General features: G+C 40.8%; 1 protein-coding gene and 2 long non-coding RNA genes across 3 annotated transcripts; 1 reads left to right on the forward strand and 2 right to left on the reverse strand.

Annotated features, from left to right (window-relative positions):
• Positions 1 to 2,786: 2,786 nt before the first annotated feature.
• Positions 2,787 to 3,754, forward strand: LOC145438336 (uncharacterized). Its single transcript, XR_013914912.1, has 2 exons — positions 2,787 to 3,047; positions 3,532 to 3,754. It is a non-coding gene; the product is annotated as an uncharacterized LOC145438336 (long non-coding RNA).
• A 4,182-nt stretch (positions 3,755 to 7,936) lies between these two features.
• Positions 7,937 to 13,551, reverse strand: LOC145438022 (uncharacterized). The gene is made up of 5 exons (XM_080315385.1): positions 13,539 to 13,551; positions 12,988 to 13,237; positions 11,962 to 12,185; positions 11,701 to 11,838; positions 7,937 to 9,003 (listed from the first exon to the last, which is right to left on the reverse strand). Exons 1-5 carry the CDS (start codon positions 13,549 to 13,551, stop codon positions 7,937 to 7,939), a joined length of 1,692 nt encoding a protein of 563 aa, XP_080171511.1.
• Positions 13,552 to 19,406: 5,855 nt separating this feature from the next.
• On the reverse strand, positions 19,407 to 19,698 carry LOC145438023 (uncharacterized). The gene is made up of 2 exons (XR_013914791.1): positions 19,616 to 19,698; positions 19,407 to 19,549 (listed from the first exon to the last, which is right to left on the reverse strand). It is a non-coding gene; the product is annotated as an uncharacterized LOC145438023 (long non-coding RNA).
• Between the last annotated feature and the right edge of the window lie 2,573 nt (positions 19,699 to 22,271).

Here is a 22,271-nt window from a genome sequence, read left to right on the forward strand (position 1 = left end):
CACATGCTAACCTGCTGTATAAGCGGAGGTCTATGGCGACAAATTCAAATGTTAAATAAAAAATAAAAAAGACTCTTGCCCGTTTCAATAAGGGTCGCATGATAATATGAAAATATGAAATAAGATAAAGCGGATATAAAATTCCTACATACTGAATATTGCTTCTCGTTGTTAATCAAAGGTATGCCTATGGCCTACAATCCACAGATATTGCGAACCGGCGTTACGAATAACGACATAGCAACAGTTTATATTCTCCGTTGTGGAAATCGTCTTATTTTATTGGACGAGTACAAAATTTCAGATATTTGCTTGGTGAAGCATACCTATGCATCTCACAACCAGCAACGTCCAAACTTCGTACAACGAAACATAACCAACATCAATTACTTTAATGTTTGAAACCAGGCATAGTGGTGATATTAATCCTCCTCTTGTGAGGTAGTGGTATATCGTGTGTATTGATAACTTGACATATTACATGGCGTCATTCATACTACTACTTCGAACATGTAATCGAATGGTATATTCATATTGAAATAAACCCAAATATTTTCGGTTGACACACGTCAGGGGTAATCGTCAGCAAGCAGTAGAGAATTGGAAAGAACATCGTATATCAACAATCGTATCTCAAAATATGACGTCAAATATGACACTTCCATTTGTGGGCCTTGGACTCGACTTTTATCAAAATACACCAGCCGGGGCTGTGTCAACAAAAGGAGTTCGTGTACCATCTGAAAATAGTACAATGAACGCTCACTTATTCGAAATCCCATGCTGGTGACGTCATATTTTGAAATAAGATTGTTGATATACAATGTTCTTTCCAATTCTCTACTAGTTGCTGACGATTACCCCTGACGAGTGTCAGCTGAAAATATTCGTGTTTATTTCAATATGAATATACTATTCAATTGTATATTGAAGTTCTGTACGTCCAAGAAGTTCTTCGAATATATATTTACAACGCGTGGATAATTGTTTTGCAATGACGAGCAAAGCTAATACTTGCGAAGAAATAATGATCAGCGGAGTTTGAAAATCCGACGTTTCTGCTATCAGTAAACTGATATAATAACTCACTTTTCCCTATTAAGGAATTTTTAATGTCATGTATGATCTTAGTGAAAGTAAAAAGCAATCGTTCTTTTACACAGATATCAATCAAATATATGAAATGATCTATTATGGTTACGACAACTTCAGATTTTTTCGAATGTCATCGATTGCGTTTACGATTACCAATCACGATTACCCCGTGTCAGATCTTACAAGAATTATATATGATTTCAAATGTATGAAAAAGACATCCGAGTGACTTTGTGTTTCATCTTTTCGATGGGAAACATTGAATTAAGAAATTATTTCAGGAGTCTATAGTTTTTCCATGTCTTTGGATCCAACCCTTACCCGGCACAAGTATGACGTGGCACCACTTTTTCGATGACAAATGTGCATAGGGGGAGTTTGATAGCGTGTGTAGTGGAATGGCTGCGGGATGATCAAGTCTGAATCCTTAAAGGTACAATTCGCGATGTGCTCAACTCACCAGCAACGCGGACACAACGATCCAGTGTTAGATCTATATCTGAAAGCTCAACGATGCATACAGGACAGTTGTTGCAGACGTTTTATATAATAATTATGTAGATTGCAAAGCGTTATATCATACACGAGCTTTGCAAGCTCTCTTACATGGTGCGATATACGACAAAGTTCAAACTACATAGTCATGTGAGATACAGCATGGCGCTGGAACAATGTTCACAGAAAAAATGAGTATCCAGTCGACACGTAATTAGTGGTCAGAGGATTCCAACACTCCTATACATGACCGCGAACATCGTGGGCCGCATTGAAGAATAGTTAAGAATTCGCCGATATCGAATGGATAGACATAGAATGGAACATATAACGATACATACAAGATCTAAAACCTTATTTGTACCCTTTTTGATGGTATGTGCTAGTTGTTAGTTTGGAGTATTCATGGGGTTTGTCTACTACTATGGTCATTTGTACCAGACCAATTTTCTTCAATATTATTCCGTAGCTGCCGACTTGCAGCACAGTTCACTTCTAGAATTTTTATAAGACACCGCTCACACGGGTGAGATGGCGGGGAGGAGCCTAGATAAACATCCAACACTTAGGTCTCTGCTTATTTGCAGTTATGGTCAAAGTAGTCAGCGTTGATAATCAAGAAGAAGTAGAAGTAACGCCGTGAATTTATACTTATATACATGACAAAACACCTTCAAGTGATAACTTACACCAAAATTTCTTTATAATTTCCAAAACAAAAGCGCCAAAAACAGGTACTTTTGCCGGCATCGTTGTTAAGAGGAAGTAGTTTTAAATCATGACCTTACAATTTTGCAAGTAGTATAAGTAAACTGACAATGTAGTTACACCATATACATTATATTATAAGGCTATGGCTACACGGTCGGTCTCGGCGGTTAGATTTGTTGTAACAGATAGGGCTAATGAGTTACAAAAATCAGTTTAGGATATATAATCTTATTCCTGAAACTAGAAATATCAGCACAGCAGCAGGCTCAGTTGACCATTTCTTAATGGCGGACACGGCGACCTATAATAGGTTACCTTATGTTGCGCGTTGCAGGTTATTCTGAGATTCGTAGTAAACAATTAACAGTCAACTGTGACATCACAAATAGCGTCTGGTTAGGTAAGTAAGTAGGGAACCACACGTGGAGCAATAAATATCAATATATACGAAATTGCAAAAGAAAGGGACTATAGGTGATGATAGATGTTTCTGTTTGAAAAACCAACCTGGATTGAACATTATAACGTGGACAGTAAACATTATTGGTGGCATATGTGAGCGGATGAATATCACTTATTTCAAAGTCGTCTGCGTGTCGAGCCGAGTAGCCGACTGGTCGGCCATTAATATTGAGCTTTGGGCTTGCAAAGGCTGACGGTGCGAAGCTTGTGACTTGTGATTGAAGAAAGTAGAGACTTTCGTTGAAGATTGTCAGGACTGATGAATGGGATGCGCATCGTAAAAGGTACAGTAGCCTACTGTATAGTATTAGTTACCGTGAATATCTACGACTGTGCACACCACCCGGATGACTTTGGTTTCATGATTTAAATATTTCAGTCGCCCCATTCTCAGTTCTATTTTGGGATATTAGTCGACTTGTATAATGACCTGCGACACCACATACTCTGCCGCGGAGTAGTTGAAACTGTTAGCTTGTTATTGACATTTATCGGGTCATAGCTTAGATATGTTTTCATCCACTGCTCGATATGTTTGGCTCACATGCCGCATTAAATGAGGCACCTTTTCTTTCAATACATTGATCATTTAAGTCATGAATCTCTGCTATATCATGTTAAATGAGGAGTCGTCAACTCACAATGTACCAGTACCGGTACTTCAAAACTTGTTATATTTTTGTTAGCCTATTTGTCTTAGTCTTTATAAGTCATGTCTAGGTTAGCAACTTGGCTTAGTATAGCGACTTACGCATGAATTATTTTTAGTGGAACTGCAAGATACCAGTCACACAGAAGGAATGAAGACGAGAAAAAGAAACGATTGGAAGTTTATCCGGCGTTGGAATTAATTCACCTTTTCTTGGGACCACTCGTGCTATATTTGCATGCCTCCTAAACAAGAATTATACCTCCAGCAGCAATACTTTTTCATCGTGAATCATGAATGAATATACAGTTGTCCTAATGTCGTCTTGAGGGCGTGAAGAAACTTTTGCGGTATTTTGGCATCGCGTTGCTTTGGGATAGGTATGGATGTAGGCTGAGACGTGAATTTACAAGCTGGCATGTAATCTGATTTACAAGGACAGCATGTAGGGTTGTAGGTAGGTATAGGTATAGGTAGGTAGGTAGGTAAGGCGGTAAAATTACAGTCTCGGTGGTAAATGTACACAGAAGAGAATGTAGATTGAATATACCAGAGGTGACTGTAACATTACAGTCTGGCATGTAAAGTTAGATTACCGGACGGTTGTAAGTTGAATTTACATTGAGTGACGGTAATGTTATATTACTGCCAAGTGGCTGGCCACCCTGCTTCCAGACATTTCGCGGTAAATCAAGGTAAATTTTTTTGTGTGTGTAGTTCAGGACCCCGGAAAAGTATACAAGTAATTCTTTACCGAACACGTCTGCTCCTTCGATACTCAAAGAACGATATTCTTCGATTGGCTTATATATGCTACTTAGCATCGCACCTATTCGCAGATTAGCAATATATTAGTAGTTGACGTTTGATATTGAGAAAATGTCAATGACGGTTGGAATAGGCCATGCAAAGTATTTCGTCGATTTGAACATGCGGGTAAACACAAACTAACCCATAATGCCTACACAAATGATTCATTTCTCATTCGGTGTCACGTCTAGTCTTTCATTTAAAACAAAAATGTGTTTGAATTTGTTTGAATTACAGCCCCACGTCCATCTATGTTGTGACAATAGGTCTTGACGTGACCATGCATTGCGATGGGAGGGCTGCATTTAAAACGAACACCAATTTTTAAAACAGACATGCTTAAACCATGTTTTGTTGTGTTCTGTGTAGGGCTGTGGAGTCGGAGTCGTAGTCGGTGGAGTCGGAGTCGGAGTCTGGGTAATTTTCGCTTGATGGAGTCGGAGTCGGAGTCGTGAAAACTATAATAGCTGGAGTCGGAGTCGGAGTCGGTGGGAAAATACTGACTGGAGTCGGAGTCGGAGTTTGTGAGAATGACCCTGACTTCGACTCCGACTCCGACTCCAAAAACATTTGCTTTCAAAGAATTTTCAATATAATTTTTATGTACCACCAATCACTGTTATTAATAACCATACAGATCACGTGCGGCAAGCCCATGGCACGCAGGCCAAATTTGGCACACGAGAAGGTTAGGTGTGGCCTGTGAGGTAATTCTCGAAATTATTTATGACATCAGGTACAATTGCAAGGCCAACCAAAATTTGATTAGCATGACCGCGAAATTTGATGATGACTAAAACAACAGTTCTGACGCATTGACGTAACCAGGGGCCAGCCACATTTATCCCAGATCTTCGTATATGACCATAAAGTAGAATGTTTCATAGCTGATTTATTTGACTTGAAATTTTTCTCGGTACTTCGGGTGATTCATTGTCACTAGATTTCTTGCATTCAGTAGGCCTATTTGAGCCCCCTTCTGAAAATTATAAATACATATTATTCACAGAATTGAGTCTAACTATATTCGCAAAAAGGAGATACGGCTTCGCTTGTGCACTCGCAGCGAGATCGTCGACAAAACATTTGCACAAAATGATAGAGGCATGTTCACTGATACCGTCGATTTTGCTATTTCTAAACATCGAATAATCCTGTCCTTGCCAAATGAGCCCAGTGGTATACAAATGCGACCCCCAATGTATGTTAGCAACATATTTATTGATATAATTCAGGCATTATATTGCAGAAAAATTTCGCCCTTCGCGCGACAAGGGTCTGATTGCGCACTGCACAGTTGCATGACATTTTATCAATTTTAGAGCGTAACTATTGTTTGCAATGTTACCTAATTCGGTTTGCTCCTATCAAGGTTATCAACATTCCAGTTGCCCGCGCAATGGTTCGTAAATCTCATGTTTCCCTTTGGCCGACAAAGTTGCCCACCCCTGATATAGATAAAATTAGACATTACTTACTACATTAATTACAACTCGGTTGCACAGGGGAAGAAAATCGCAAAATGCGTTTTCGCGATGCAGTCGAAGTTGATGCAATTCTTGGAATTATACCATGATACTGTGACAGAGCAAACGCATCGGCTGGTTTTGTAAAATTGTAAAAATGATGTAAATATGACCAAACGATGCTTCCCGCTTGACAAAATGAAAAATATTTGTAGTGTAGCTTAGCTGACAAATGATTAGGAAAGACTGCAAGTCCCAATCCTTGAATACTTGATTAAGTACGTGTAGACTAGACACAAGCTATGGTCTTTGACTACCTAACTAAATTCTATTTTATGACCAATGTCTATTAGTAGTTAGAGTGTGTGTGCTTGTAATCAGGATAGTGTGCAATGACAAAATTAGTAAGTTCAATCTCTTTTATTAGTTGCTACCTCATACACAAGAGCTACACTTGGTCTTTTTATCTACATTTTATCATACATTATTGGATATCTGCCATATTTGAATGATTCGTACATTTCAGGATATTAGAGAGTCCACGTTATAAAAACTTGAAAAGGGAAGGATATTTAGCAAATCTTTCTTTCGTGTTAATTGCATAGTGGATAATTCGAGCTGTTCCACAATGAAACAATTTAGCATGCCACCGTTATTCATATGTTTGAATATGTTTAATGGTTGTATGATAGTCATTCAACCGACAATGTGGCATATCATTTTCGAAGTAAATTGGTAATATTGCTGGAGTCGGAGTCGGAGTCGGGAGTCGGAGTCGGTACGTTTAAAGACCCAGGAGTCGGAGTCGGAGTCGGAGTCGGTACGTTCGAAGACTCAGGAGTCGGAGTCGGAGTCAGAGTCGGTATATTGAAAATGTGTGGAGTCGGAGTCGGAGCCGGAGTCGGTGGTAAAATTTACCGACTCCACAGCCCTGGACTTCTGTGTCAACACTTATACTAACCTTTGAAGTTATATCATGCAATCGTGCGCGAGGGTGCACTGCATGGAATGCTTGAATTTGTTTCGTATTCCAGATATATTTGCATGGAACAATATTTGCCTGACCTTTCCCACATTCCCGTTAATCGTACCCATAGATAGGTCATCCCGCGCAAAAGATGGATTTCTAAACTTTTCCCCTTCGTAAATCGATTGAAGACGCTATCGAAACGACAGGAGGTTCGATATAAAAAAAAATCTTTAAAGCCTGGCCACCGAGGGCTGCAGCAATTATCACCGTAAGTAAACGTCGATGGCTTTTCATTCATACGTCTACGGGTTCTCGATTTCATCAATAATTTCACCGAATTTCTGTTTAAAACATGATTTAATCAAAGTATTTTATTACACCTTTGTTTAAATGCAACCCTGGCGACGGGAATGTATACAGCTATGAAAATACATAGGCCTGCGCTGACTAAGAAATGGTGCGTTTGTTCTGTATGCAGGGATACTCCATCAACCTCTATTAAATTGTGAATTATTTCATTTTGGCCTCACGTCTGCAAGGATCAGCTCACTGGTGAATTGCCATTCGTGGTGACGGTTAATTTGACTTGCAGCGCCCGCCATACAAATGTAACGGTCTCACACCGAAAAACTATCTGGCAAACCAGAATAGATACAAATCTCCGAAAAGTTCATAGCCGTTACAAAGTATCTTCTGCAAGAATATTTTTGATGAAATTTATAAACCAAAATAAAATCGCACTTGAAGTGATTTATTATAGATTCAGTCCATCTTTAACAGCTCGGCAAAATACCCAGTATAATTCACGCATATAAAGATATTTCGTGTGCGGAACTTCAGACGGCATGGCGTCAATCTTGCGGAACACAACTGCCAAGCCTGCGGTAAAGAATTCACCTTCAGGTGGTTTCAAAATTGTTAAACAATTACTAAACAATTACCAAACAATTTACAAATGCATAAAATGTTGGTGAATGGCTGGTCTACATGTCAAGAAACGTTCAAAAATTGGATGTGACAGTGAAGGACAACACACCGTAGGCTGTTTCGGGGGTATGAAACTCTCGCAAAAGAGCCTACCTGCGAACCGCACGATTCTAATCGTCCTCTCTGTGTAATTAGTCAAGGACTGGTAATATATTTAACTGCCGTAACGAGATATGCTAGCAATTGCACTTTTATTTTAGATATTGTCTTGCCTAACCATAGAAAATGACTGACTTTACATTCGAAATGAGCTTTAAAATTCATTGCGAATAGTCCATTTTCGTAACGACATTATCCCAAGCATGGGGTTTGTCTGTTGCATTCTCGGGTTTCTTCACTGCTGCCAACGCCGCAATTGCAGCCGGTGCATTTTCTTGTCCTAGTCTGGATGCCACCGGGATAACAACTATTCGGGCACGGCGTGTACTGACTCCAAGAAATCGAAGTGAAGGATTGAGTGTTGCATGGGTGGACATCGACAAGTTTACTGGTGCATTTACTCATGTTGTCGGTGATGCACCTTCTGTGTCTCTTCTGTTCTCCTCGTCCGCACGTAGTTGAGCATTCAGAGTACCGGCTCCATTCGGTGTAGTAATGCGCTGGTCCGGAGTGCATTTTTGGAATCTTTGCCTTTGGCAAGTAGCACAAGTTGATGTCACAGCATCCGTCAAACTTACCGGTGAGTTTCGGGAATCGTGGAACGAAGAAGGTTTTGTAGGGGCAGTACTTGCCGGTTTGTTGAACGACAATAGAGGTGGGTTCGCATGGTCGGCCTCCATATGGTTTGAATGAATGTCCGCAGCCTCTGCTATTAACTAGGGGCGGAGGGGAGAAAGGTCCTGATGAACCGCCAGTTTGCTGTTGTTCGCCGGAAGGACAACTCGCAACACCTCCGGTAAAATGGAAAAGATCGCCGGCAAATGGGTCTGATGGTTGGGATGGTGGAGAAGATGGGATTGTTTTAGGAGGTAGGGCAACGTACCCATACTCCACGAGAACATCTTCAATGTTATAAGCTCCAACGTGACCGCGTTCCACATCACCCCAGAATTTCCAGTGATTCTCGCTCGTCAGGCCGGATCCAACGGAGAACAGATGGTTGTAATACAAGTTGGTGACGGAAGAATCGATTGTACACCCGGAGCTGAGGCAACGATGATAGCTTTTCAGAATGTTCAATGGCGAGCTCGTGTCGAACAATTGACAAACCGGTCTTCCGTAGATGATTTCGTTTTTCTGAAATGTGATCTCCCTCTGTCCGGACTCGACTTGTACTTGTAAAATGTCGACCGGGTAGAAGCAGCCTCTTCCTGGTCTCCAGCATCCATCGATGAGAGTGCATTCGTAGCTATTGATCGCTAAAGCAAAACATATCTAGTTACAGGTTTACAATCGAATAATATATTCAATATATATATATTGATTAATTGTACATTGAAGTTCTGTCCTGTATGTAGCTCTTCAGTTTCAGGTTTTTCGTATATATGTCTCTTTAAGCAGTTTGATTTACCGTGAGATCAAAACTCAAGTATTAAAACTTCACCTCATATTGCGAAGAAACACCGCAGTTCAACGGGTCTACCTACTGTTCCGAGTAGCCTTTCTGACAAAGATATTTAATAAATATAGTAGTTGGCGTGTGGTGGAGGAGTTCAACTCCTTCACCATATAAATGTAAATACCTTGAATATTTCAGAAATGAGATGAATATTGCTATTGTTGGTTCGGCCATGTGGTTTGGAGCTGCGAATCGGAATGAACTATGGAAATGATAACATAATTGATGGAGCTTTGGTGGATTCGACACCTGTATGGAATTGCGATTACTTTGACTTCGGCTGTTAATTCGGAGAATGAATTCTAGTAATTTTCACCCGTCACCCAGTTGACTTTTTACCAAAACTGATTTTGGATTTGGTGTCGTTCTCAAATCCGCTCAGCAATGGTAGATATGTTCCGTCATTGGACTGAAGTATCAGTTGAATCAAAAACTTTTCATCATAGCTAGAATTCCTGAGGTTATGTGATATTCATTATAAAATTCAAGCGCCTAAATAACTCAATGGCGGATTTGCGAATGTCATGCCTTCCATCTTTTGATCATATCTCTTCCCTCTTATCACTCATCATCCTAATCGAACACTATTGTCAAATCACTCGGAGAAAGGCTAACCCTTGACTTATCCCCTGAAGCATGATTCAGAACAGGTAAAAGCTATAAATTCTTCCATTGGCCGGCCGTGTTATTTTTGGCATTTCGGGAACCAAATGCCAAAACTGCCATAAATAAGGCTTTCTGAAAATATTGATTTCCATGAAAGTTTTAGATAGAAATGTCAACAAGTATTGAAATGAGCCTACATGAAGTGACAAAACAAGTTTGAAACGCTAAATTCCTCAATTGAGGTCCTTGAACCCTTCGGAAAGCCGCGGTCTACCGTCCAACGGATCTATGTAATGCGAATCTTCGGTCGAGGCCAAGTAGTTAAGTATTGAAATCAGGATTTACGATTTAATGTGGATTGATCAACCCGGGTAGTAAATGATATACAGCAATTAGGGATGCAGCTCAGTGACTAGGCATTATCCGGCCGTCACCGCTCGTGCATTTTGTTACCACATGTAACCGACACGCACGACCCATGCTGCATTTAGGCCAATACGTATATATAACTCCATTTACTTTCAACTCGTTAATAAAAATGTCTGCATCTGGTGCAATCACTGACAGACTGTGTCCCGTTTGACAACAGGGATATAGTTTCATCAATGAACAATTGAACATGCGCGTGCACACTTACACAGTGCAAATTGCCTCAGTCGCCAAGGAACCCCCATCAAGGCGTACCATACACAGGCTTGCAAACATTCAGTCCTTTACTATTTTTTTTGTTTGCCCGTTCGATATTTTTAAATATTGATGACACTCGTGATTTTAAACCATTGGTTAGCAAATGAAGGGCAGTGATTCAAACGTGTCAGCAACGATTTTGAATTGGTAGGCTATATTAAGTGGTATTGCGATCTGTGTGAATGCAGGTAATTATGCACGCATATCGAATCAACTATTCGGATTAGATATTGCAGAAGCAGTCGCTCGGTTTTGTATTTGGTGAATTGACTCTCCAACATCGTTATCAATTCGGTTTGTACTCTTGGTGTTTTGATTGCGCAAAGTGGATAGGCCTACCGCACGTTTTGGGGCTTTCGTTTGATATGAAAGATTAAAGTATACAGTGTTTTACATCGTTAATTCGAGTATACAAATACGAATTCCTGCCAATGTCAAAACTGCCAAAAATAAAATCCGGAAAATGCCAAAATTAAGCCTGGCCATTGGTAAACATTTGTTAGATAATCCCGTTGGCGCGAAAACTTACCGAGAAGACAGATTTCGTGTTATCGGGAGATGCCATTCAAAATTTCATTTGGGTGCCTTGCAGTCGTCATTTATCAAATCCAAGTCTGTGTCTACAGAAGGAGTTCTTCCAGGTCGGAGAAACCCGGTATGTACGAGTGTATTGATGGGTTTGACTTTTTTTTTTCTAGTCATCGCTGTCTAGTACCTCTCGCTTGAAAGTGTAGTTGAAAGTATAAGCAACTGACGACATGCATATAAGAGTATATTTAAGCGCCCCGGTGGACTATATTTACATTTCCTAAGAATTCTAACAAATCCTGCTTAAAAGGTATATAGTAGGCCTCCCTAGCCAATACAGCGGGAATATTAGATTTTAGTCCAAATAGCCCCATAGTTATCTACAAAACCAGAGTTCATTAGAAAAAATCAAGGCCATATTCCGAATCAGTGCCCTTCAGAATCCATAAAACCACTCTTACTTTGTCTGCCGTGTTGACCAGTGTTATTGATAAGTATCCACCCATGAGACAAGGGAATGGTTTGTCATGCTCACTCGTAGCATTACTACGTGATTTAATGATGAGGAAACGTTCAGCTATGATGTCTAGGCCTACACATTTCCTAGGTACTGTATTCGGACCATATTCCTGATCTGAGGGCCTACATCTTGACGAAGTAGCGTTATAGCACTTACTCTTCCATCCGGCCATTTTCGGAGTCACATTGAACGCGTCGAGCAGCGGAAGCAACTCGCATCCGCTTGGTCCTCTTCGGATTCCTTCGTCAAATCGCGTCAAAAGGCAGTTTGTGAAGTAAGGATCCATGAGCCATACTGAAATACCAGACGAAGGGCATGAGAAAAAGTAGAAATAAATGAGTAATGTAAATCGATGTGATTTATGTAAATCTAAAAGTATAAATCTAGCCACCAATTGGCGCACCGGTGGATATTTACAATTCACTTTTACAGTGCTCACCCTCGCTTTTACGTCGGTGGATTTCTGTTGGAAAAATTTGTTTCGGATCGCCAGTTGACAAACCGGTAATCCAGGAAGAACGCTCTGTCCGAAAGCTTCACGATATTCAAACAACGACTGGTCGAAGTAACAACCCGCTTGGGATCCGCACAGTTTGAGGTTTTTGTCGAAGGGCTTGTTGTTCTGATGGCTACACGGTATTCTGAAAACGACTTTCGTATGTCAGTCAACCAGGCACACCGAAAGATTCATTGTTAGATTCGTAACGCCACGATCAAGAACAACATGCCGAAACATGAAGTGGTATTTACCAGAGATGAGCATGGATTAGGATTAGGATTTGAAAAAAACAGGATTTGTGAAATCTTGTCGGATTTGGATTGGATTAGGAATATAGATTTGTGCTGAATGGATTAGGATTTGGATTGGATTGACCGATTTTCTAGGAGATTGATATGTCGTGTGGCGAATGGCGACAAACTTAATTCAGATCAGGTATCAATGCACTTATGGTACACTACACTATGGTACACTCCGTTTTAATGAACATGATAGGTGCAGCCCTATGCTAAGTTATCTTAAATCAAGAGAATTGTTGGTTGTAAAAGAAAAATTTCCAATTCCTCCTTGCATAAATTAGCATTTTTACTGAATTTCCAAGTTAGAATCACATTAGGATTGGACATGGATTTGAATATACAAAAGTTATGGATTAGGAGTTGGATTAGGATTGGAGGTTTCGGATTTGGATTGGATTAGGACATAGAAATTCCAAATCCGCTAGTCTCTGGCAACTACTATTAACGCCTCAATGGACAATGCTACACAATAATCGTAAACTGAAAGAGCTGGTTAGTCATCATAGAGCAATGCAACTCACATCGTTTTGGATCTCTGTGGATACGACTACAGTTTGCCAAGGTATAGAATTGTGAAATAGGCCTAATACGCAAGCTTATGTTTCAACCTGCCTCCTGGCCTGACTATTATTAATGAAATCTCACCTTACGCAATATGGCACGTCCACAGGCGGCTTGAGTATGTAAGGCTCGTTCCTACTGATCTTACAGTTGGCCGGGAATGGAGCCGGCGGATAACAACCGGATGGAATACCGGAAAGTCCAGACAAGAATCCCAACGATCTGGACTGTGCCTTTGCTTCAACTTCTGCTCCCAGTTGGCTCGTTACAGCAGATCGAAAGAATTGGTTTCTCGCCCGCCTTACCTTTTGCTCTGGTGCCTTAGTATCTTTGGCTGTGTCAAACGAATGGAAATTACCTCTTCCGTCCACACCAGTACTACTTAACCTTGGTTCTTCCAGCGCCCCCGTTCAGAAATTTTCATGGTCTGGTGCCCCGCATATTCTCGGGGTCCGATTGGTCATGCTGGATTTGGACCTGACTGTTGGAAATATTTCGCGCTTGAATGACCCCAGACTACCACTCAATTAAGTAACGGTTTACCAATACTGCACCCAGATCTAAACTTCAATCCGCATGTACTCAAAACGAAGCAGTCCATATGAACGTAAATATGAGGTTGTGGGTCACATTACTTAACAGAATCATTCTTTATGGTACGAGGGAAAAATACTGGCGATTAGATTTCGAAGCTCACGAAGACAATGATATTTTGTTTTAGGTATGCTTCAAATCATGTCTACGGTACAAATGGCTCTCATTTTCAAAGGTGATATACCACCATGTGCCTGGATTTCGATCCGCAATGTGCTGCAAGATACAATGTCTAGTTGGAACCATTTTGTCGGGCAAACTCCTATCTAGCGTGATGGAACTGTGTTAAGGCAGAGATTGCATTCTGAAATTCTGCACATGAAATATAAAACCCACAGTTTGCACGAATTACAGTATTTACAGCATTTGTGGATATAGGCTACCACATACAGCAACAATATATTTCGCGCGAAGCGAAATGAAAAATGGGCTATTTGATGAATTTTGTCAAGAGTAAATATGCAAGCTAGATCTCAGGGATGCAGAACTGTATATTTGGAAGGGTATTGAATTCGTATTGGTCATCCGATCAATCTAATTTTTGCGGATATATTATTTTCGAAGTGGTCTGGTGCATAAGACATTTGCAGTCCAGCGCCGTTAACCCCACATACAACAGCAACAGCAACAAAATCTATAGTTATGTTAAAGGACTTTGTGTAGGGTAATATTACACTATCTATAATGCCACGCCATTATTTTCTGTCGCCCTCATAGCGTCGCAGATCCCCCTATATCGCCCCCTGAGTGTTACCGCCCCCTCCAAAATCCAAATTGCTACCAGAGTGGGCGCTGGAGACAAGGTTAAGAACGACTGGTCTACACGATGCATGTACAAATGCCAGTTAGCATCATGTGTCGCACTCTTGAAATTAGTGAATAATTTTCCATGTGCTCGAGAGGTATGATAAACAGGCTTCTCTCGCCGGATTCAAGCCATTTCGATAATTTTCGAAGTACTCTGTATTAGGGATGGTGTGAACCTCTGAAAGGTTCAGGTTCGTGTGAACGTGAACCTTTTTGAAAGGTTCTGTGTGAACACGAACGTGAACCTCATGACGTCACCTGACGTCATATTGCTAATTTAAACCCCATATTTCTATTAGGTGATTGCCTATATTAATCTACTGTACACGATACCGAGCGACGACTCGGGGCCACATAATAGCTCAGTACTTAAATACATATTTACGTTTGAAACGTAACCAAATGTATCAATTGGGGCAATCAAATGATATAATAATCTCATAAAATCAGTATCTTGCGTCGCTTTGCCAACAATTTCGACCTGAGCGGACAATGTATTCGGCGTCTGAGTATTGCCACATGGATATTGAGCAGAGTGTAAAATGGGTTTCTATATACTTGCTACCGATTAACAAGTTATACAGCAGTATAGCCAACACCCAAGTCGAACGGATTTGGTTTTTATCATACAGTATACATATGTAGTCAAGATTGACCCCGTACGCCTGCTAGATTTTTACATCAGAAGACGATATCAACCTCAATGATTGGTTGAATAAGGATCATTTGCTGACAAAATACAGTGTATTTCGCTCTTGATGTCATGTGATTGCGGGTCAAGCTCACAGCACAGGGACACTAAATATGCACAAACGCAAGGCTGGATATTTCGAGCAAACTTTTGTAACAATACTAGTAAATTTTTGAGATTGTCAAGGGCATGCTTGTTTAGTGTGGAATGTTTATGCTGCCAGCCCCATGCATAGAGTGGACCGCAGTTGAAAGTCAATAAATTTGAACCAAAGATGTTATAATGAAGTGAAAATTGCAATATATGAAAAAGGTTCACAGTGCAGAACCTACCAAGGTTCTGTTGTGAACGCGAACCTCAAATTTTCAGAGGTTCACACACAGAACATGAACGTGAACCTCACGTTCACACCATCCCTACTCTGTATATTGTCTAACCCACGTTTTGCTACGCATTCGCCGTCGAGTACACAGCAGTCTTCGTGTTTTGGGCAGTCTTCCACGCTAACTTCGTACGGAATAGACTCAATAGTAATCGAGCACTCTAAAGTAGATGCCCTTGTCACTGAATCAAAATATAGTCACGATACAATTTTTGTAACGAAATCTCAGGTTGACTTACCTCTGGAACTGCATGCTCTGGAGTTGGTAAATCGTTCAGTCGAAGCTAAATATGAGAAGGAAATAAATATTTTGTGGCTGTTTTTAGTAGGCCTATTCATGATATTTCGACTACATTTTTTATTTTACTCTCGACCTATATTTTTGATAACGTATCTGTCTTCTTGTACCACGGGTCACTTCTAGGCTTTTGTAAGACACCGCTAGTGCGCAACAGATAGAGAGCAGGAGCCTGGATAGATCACTAACACTTCTGTGGGAATTCGGGAATCGTCATCGGTCGGACTAGAACTCGCAAATCATTGGAGTAGCTCCGGGGTGGGCGAACTGCGGCCCGCACAGATATGAGCGGATAGTGCTTTTCGAGACTCCGAATCCCTCCGACAACTTTAGTGTCCGAGGAAAACTGCCTCCGACTCCGAAGAGCTCAATCCCAGACTCCGAGATACTCCGATGAATCTCGTCAAGTATCCGAAACAGTGGCAAGCATGGTACATGGTACACATGGTACATGTGATAATGTGGTTGACTCATAGTATTGTTTACTCTCCAGCCCCCAATTGCAGTGCAGATGGCTAATTTTTATGCACTTGGCAATCATTTTTGCATGTTACCCGTCATATTACAACTTTACAAGGTGTCAACTGTCTGCGTTTTGGTTTGTAATCATAATCAATAGTGTATTCTGGTCAGAGCTATCCAAAGATATCGGAGACAAAAGTTACAATACTCCGACATTCTCCGAAAAAATATCTGTAGTAGACTCCGACTCCGCTCCGACTGTCACAAAATCGGCAAAACTCCGCTCCTAATCCACTCCGACTCCGCTCCGATGCTCATCACTGGGCCCGCAACACCGTTCTGTGCGGCCCGCGAGAGTCTAAAGAAACTTTTTGAAAATATTGCTTAACTACATACTCAATATCGAATTAATATAGGGACTTGATTAAATTTTTCTCGGTATTTCCACCACGAAAATTTTAAGACAATGGTTCCCAAACTGGGGTGCACGCACCCCTTGGGGGTGTTAAGGCATCTGAAGGGCGTGCGAAGCTGAGCTCAACTGAAAAAAATTATTGCTCTTTATTTAGTCTGAATTGCATAGTTAAAAATCTCCCTTTTACAGTCGTAACCTTCCATACCATCAAACTTGCTAGCATCTGGTTGCGTTTTTTGATATGACGATAAGGGGGCGCGAAATGTTTCACCATCATAAAGGGGGGGGGGAGTGTCTTAAAAAGCTTGAGAACCAATGTTCTAAGGTCAATACTTCCTATATTAATTTTTATGTTCTATTTCTGGCGCGACAGCCCGATCTCAAAGCCCACGCAGTTTGAAAGGTTTTAACTGCTAAACATCACAGAAATCCTAAACGAGATTGACATAATTCGGATCACGAGTGGGATGTCAGACTGGCCACTGCAATTTAATTATCTCATTGATGTGCTTATAAAAAACGACTCGCGCGTGTCTCAGGTAGATTCGTTCTCGGTATGCGTAGAATTGGGGTATTTATATTTTATCTACACATAGTAGAAGTGCGTTTGAAGCTATCATGGTTAGGCTGTGATGCTGTCAGCATTGTGTGTCCTGGAACTGAACCAAAAGTGGAATTAGTAAATTTATGAACAGATCGCTGCTCACAGATTTAAATTTCAATCCTGTTCTGAGAATCAGGACAAGCGACTTTCATCTCTATAGTTTTGACAAATTGGTTATTGAGGTCGACCAGCTGATGAAATCTCGCCACTGTTTCTGAGGCTGTACGATATCATCAAAGCAATGTTTGGTTTGTTTTAAATACGCACATATATTAACTCCATGTCCTCACTATATTATCAAATACCAATATTGCGTTTTGGTTTATAATCTCAATTTTATATAGTGCGACCCGCGAATGGATTTAGATGATGAAGGCGGCCCGCGAGCTCAAAAGTTTGCCCACCCCTGGTGTAGCCGCTGCTTACGCGCCGCATGCTATCTGACCACCAAGAAAATTTAAATAAGCAATCGAACATTTTACTCATTAGTCATTACTATACGTCCCAGTTGGAAATTATATACCCGCGCTTCAGTCCAGATCCCATTGATCAGACACTAACTTATGCAGGACATGGATATGTCACATACCTGTCTTTCTGTTGATCGACCTAGCAAAGTTGATTACGAGCTTGCTGGCACACAACTCAAAGAGAGAGTTTCCATTTGGGGTTGAATCTTAGAACCCATTTTCTCGGGTTTTACGATCATTTCACGGTTTGACTTAATGTTGCCACGATAGTTTCACATAATGTTCTTTATGGTTCAAGCCTACACAACTGTATGGGTCGGCAATACGTCGTAGCTTGGATGAATCACAAACATTGCGCAAATAAGGGAAGGTCAACGATCACCAAAACGTATCAGATCAATCTATAAATTCGAACCTCGATGTTCAAACTCGACTTATTATTTTCTTCGATTCAACAGAAACATCAAGTGTCGGCCACCCACCGCTTTCGAAGCGCATGCGCGCGGCCCTTCGCAGCTATGAAACAAACTGAATGTGTTTCGCATGAATAATTTTCATGAAAAATCGTATTTCTCTTGTAATTATTTCCCTAGGAACGTTTCTGTAAATATATATATCCTTGTATCAATGACATATCCATTGACTAAATAGAGGAAGAGATCAGATTTATTTTAGTGTGCAGCATTGATATCATTTGACGGTGGAGATGTGAAGGTGCCATGTTATGAGTTATCGAGACCGCACCAGCATTCACCTCTCAATGATATCCTGAATTGCGGAGCGTATGGTGGGACAGTTGGGATACCAGTTTTAGGTTCAAGTTTCCGGTCTGACACGGCAAGGGATTGAAACCACGATAAAGAATCCCGACGGTGTCAAGTTACGCTAAGTAACGTATTCGTATATTGTACTGCCGCAACACAAATGTGTCGCGGCCTCGCGGGGCCGGGATCAACCACAGAACTAAGTGTCGTTGGAGGGCTATATATGCTCATCAGCGCCCTACCAACTACACCAGTGGTTCCCAACGTGGGCGATATCGCCCCCCATTGGGCGATTTGGCGGCCTAGGGGGCGAAAATGACGAAGGGGGCGATAGGGGGCGATAGGAAGGGCGATGACGCGTTAAAACGGCGGAGTCGGAGAAATGACCTTTTTTTAGTCAACCCGCCGATGATTACAGATTGTATACCGATTTTTCGGTTCACAAAATCTGGGGGGCGATGATCGGCGTTGAGCATGAAAAGGGGGCGATGAGTCGAAAAAGGTTGGGAACCACTGAGCTACACGAAATGTATCTTACAAAATGTGTGGGGAGAAAGTGGGCCTTGCTATAAGTTGCCTTATCAGAAATCATATTAAACAATATCGGTCTATGGTAGTGTGAAACGGCCATAGATGTCGTACATTTGGCAAAATTGTCACTACGAAAAGAAACATAAAATGTCATCAATCTTTATAATGTCACTGTTCCGCCCGGTTCTGATTCTGATGGATGTGACTGGAAGAAAGACAGCACCTTCGGCCAAACCTCAATCAACATCACAACCCAATTACCAGAGTGATGAGTGTTTGTTTAGTTCTACCCTTTCCCAAATGCTACGATATGAGGGCGAGCTCCGTATCATCACCATTGACGGTGGAGGGCCCGATTTGATTCATGGCGGGAAACAATTTCAGTAGCATCGGAGCACGTCTATTACGTAATAGTAAGTATGCGGTTTAGTTCAGCTTTGATTCTTTTTTAATCCGACTGAAATTAACACGGCATAAAATGAGTTTTAAAATATTCTACTTTTCCTGACGCATTCTTCATTATAAATGCAGCAATACTCCTGATAGTCTGCACATTCGGAGACTTTGATCTCATAAATCGAGCTCCGTTTGAAAATTACGCATTTCTCAATCTCGTTGCCATTGACCACTGTAAGAAAAATCATTGACGTCACATCATGGAAACCAAGAACGACTTCGGAAGATTTCGTCTTACTTGCGGGAACACAAGATTCGGAATTGGTGAAGGCATTGCGTACGACCAGCACGAAAACAATAAATTCTTTCATCGCGCTTACTTTACAACCTCTCTAAGCTATAGTTTACTGTCTTTCAGCGAAAACCATTATCTAGCATTCTGTCTCTTATATTTCCATAACATTCCTCCAGGCGCATTTTCATTAGCTTATGTGCTAGCTTATATTCCTGCGGTGTCTCATCTGACTGTTTTATAATACATGAAATCCACTGAAATCCGAGCCGTGGAATATATATCAAACGTTTCGTTGGACCGGGTATATACGTCCCAACGTTCAGACAAAATGGCTATAATGGTATATATCTTGGTAAATATTTTGGTAACAATAAATACAGAATTACTTCAGTAGTATATCTTGATACCTGACAGCAAATGAAATATGTTGGTAACGCCGTGTTATCAACTATAGTATCTCGAAACGATATACAGGAAATGATAACTCGACAGGACATGTTATGTGATATAATATGTGTATGTTAAAATACGTGTATATATATATCTGTGTGATACAATGTAAATATTAATTCATGGATTCGATTCCAATATATTCAATCAATTCGACATTGGCTCGATGTGGCACGATTGGCTCTATAAAAGTTACAAGTGGTGGAGACAGATCAAAGAAAGTTGTCCGTGTGATTTTGGCATACGTGCACCTGCATACATGTGTAACAGACAGACTCTGTAGCACGTCAGCTGACAAGCCGTTCATCCTCGTAGACGCCGGTCTGTCGAAAGTAAGATCCACGCAGCGAATCCTACAAGTAACCTTCTTGAGTCAGATTAAACAAGTTTAACATCACATAAAAGACATTTGCCCTGCGTTATATTGTCACCATGACATTCAATCAAGATCGTCCGAGCAACCAATTAACAGACAGCGGACGACGGATATCAATATGAAGCTCCCACTTAATCAGTGGTTTCCAATGTTGGCGATATCGCCCCCCCCCATGAGCGATTTTGAGAAACAAGGAGGCGGAAATACCCAAATGGGGGGATTTGGGGGCGATGGGGGGAACGTTCAGTGAGATATATATAATTAACAGGGCCAAATAATGCACGTGAAGAAGGCTTATTCTGAATGTGACGCGAAAGTTGACTGAAAAAAAGGCCAACAACAAAGTAGACGCGGAAACCGGTTTTCCAAGCACCCACTCGAAAAAATGACCTTTCTTTTATAGTCAACCCGACAGTGTTCAGAGATTGGTGAATATATTCCCCGTTTATGTGCCCCGTTTTTCGGATCCGTAAATATGAGGGGGGTTGAAAATTTGTGTCAAGCTTGATAAGGGGACGATGAGTCGAAAAAGGTTCGGATACACTGGCCCAAATCGAACGACGAGAAAGATGAAAATATATCGAACCCGACATTCGCACAACGAGGAAACGGACGAGGACTTTATTGCCAGGAGGGAATGAAGCGAGATTGTGCATTAGAGACGATCAATACGCCAGAACGGAGACAATAATGAAGACAACGACGTATGTGGCGTCAGAAAATGATCGCAACTCGCAGATGTTGGACTGATTTGCGGACAGTGGTGATCTAAGCATGCATCACACGGATCCGAAAAATAAAAGGTAGATCGATTTTAGTCTCTTGCACTATGACGGCATTTGGTTACTGTTATTGGGATATAAACAATGTATGCTTTGGTAAAGCAACAGTATATAGCTTAGTTATTATTTTGGTGATAACAAATATAGAATAAAGTCAGTGGAATGTCTTGAAACACGACAGGAAATGAAATAGATTGGAAACTCCGTATTATCACATATAGTATCTCGAAACGATATACAGAAAATGACAACTCGACAGGACATGTTATGTGATATAATATGTGTACAGTGAAATACGTACGTAAATTTTAATTCATATATTCGATCCGGATATATTCATTCAATTCGACATATTCACTTTGGTACAATTGGCTCAATAAAAGTTACAAGTGGTGGAAACAGAGCGAAGAAAGTTGTCCGTCTGATTTTGGTATACGTGTGTAGCAGACAGACCCTGTAGCACGTCAGCTGACGAGCCGTTCACCCGCGTAGTCCGTGGAGAGGAAGATCTACGCAGCCAATCATACAAGTAATCTTCTGGAGTAAGACTGCACAAGTTGAACATCACAAAGACATTCGCCCTGCGTTATAATGACCACGGAATTGTGTGGATCAATAAATGAAATATTTATCAAATGTCAGTAATCACTGCGTTATTACAACGTTTTCTCTAAGCCCGGAAATCTGACCTCATCGTGCATAGATGCGCATGATTCCACCGGATATACCAAAACTTCACGGCAAGAAGTATAAAAGGATTCATGAAAGATTTATCATATACTATATGTGATGAACTTTGTTTCGCAGAGTAACCAAGGCTTTTATTACCTGAAAACGAGCACTATACGCAACACTACTAGAGAGAGAGAGAGAGAGAAAGAGAGAGCGAAATTTATTCATCGTCGCAAAATAACAAAACAGTCAACAAAATAGCATAAACTTCAGAAACACACAGATACATAAAAAAAATTGTTTGCAGTGTCAATTTCAAAACAAATGAGACGTGTAAGTTGTATAGTTCATAGAATAAAGGCCAATAAGCTTTATGATT

Source organism: Botryllus schlosseri, chromosome 4 (genome assembly GCF_051294905.1).
Source record: "Botryllus schlosseri isolate E-star chromosome 4, Bs_hap1, whole genome shotgun sequence".
Taxonomy (NCBI): Eukaryota; Metazoa; Chordata; class Ascidiacea; order Stolidobranchia; family Styelidae; genus Botryllus; species Botryllus schlosseri.

What these genes read in the sequence shown, in the direction of transcription:
- LOC145438022 (XM_080315385.1), bottom strand. An exon ending in GACGTGCCATATTGCGTAAG is followed by an intron (nt 12,186 to 12,987) that starts GTGAGATTTCAT and finishes AGTCGTTTTCAG; the next exon opens with AATACCGTGTAGCCATCAGA. An exon ending in GAAAATGGCCGGATGGAAGA is followed by an intron (nt 9,004 to 11,700) that starts GTAAGTGCTATA and finishes GTTTTGCTTTAG; the next exon opens with CGATCAATAGCTACGAATGC.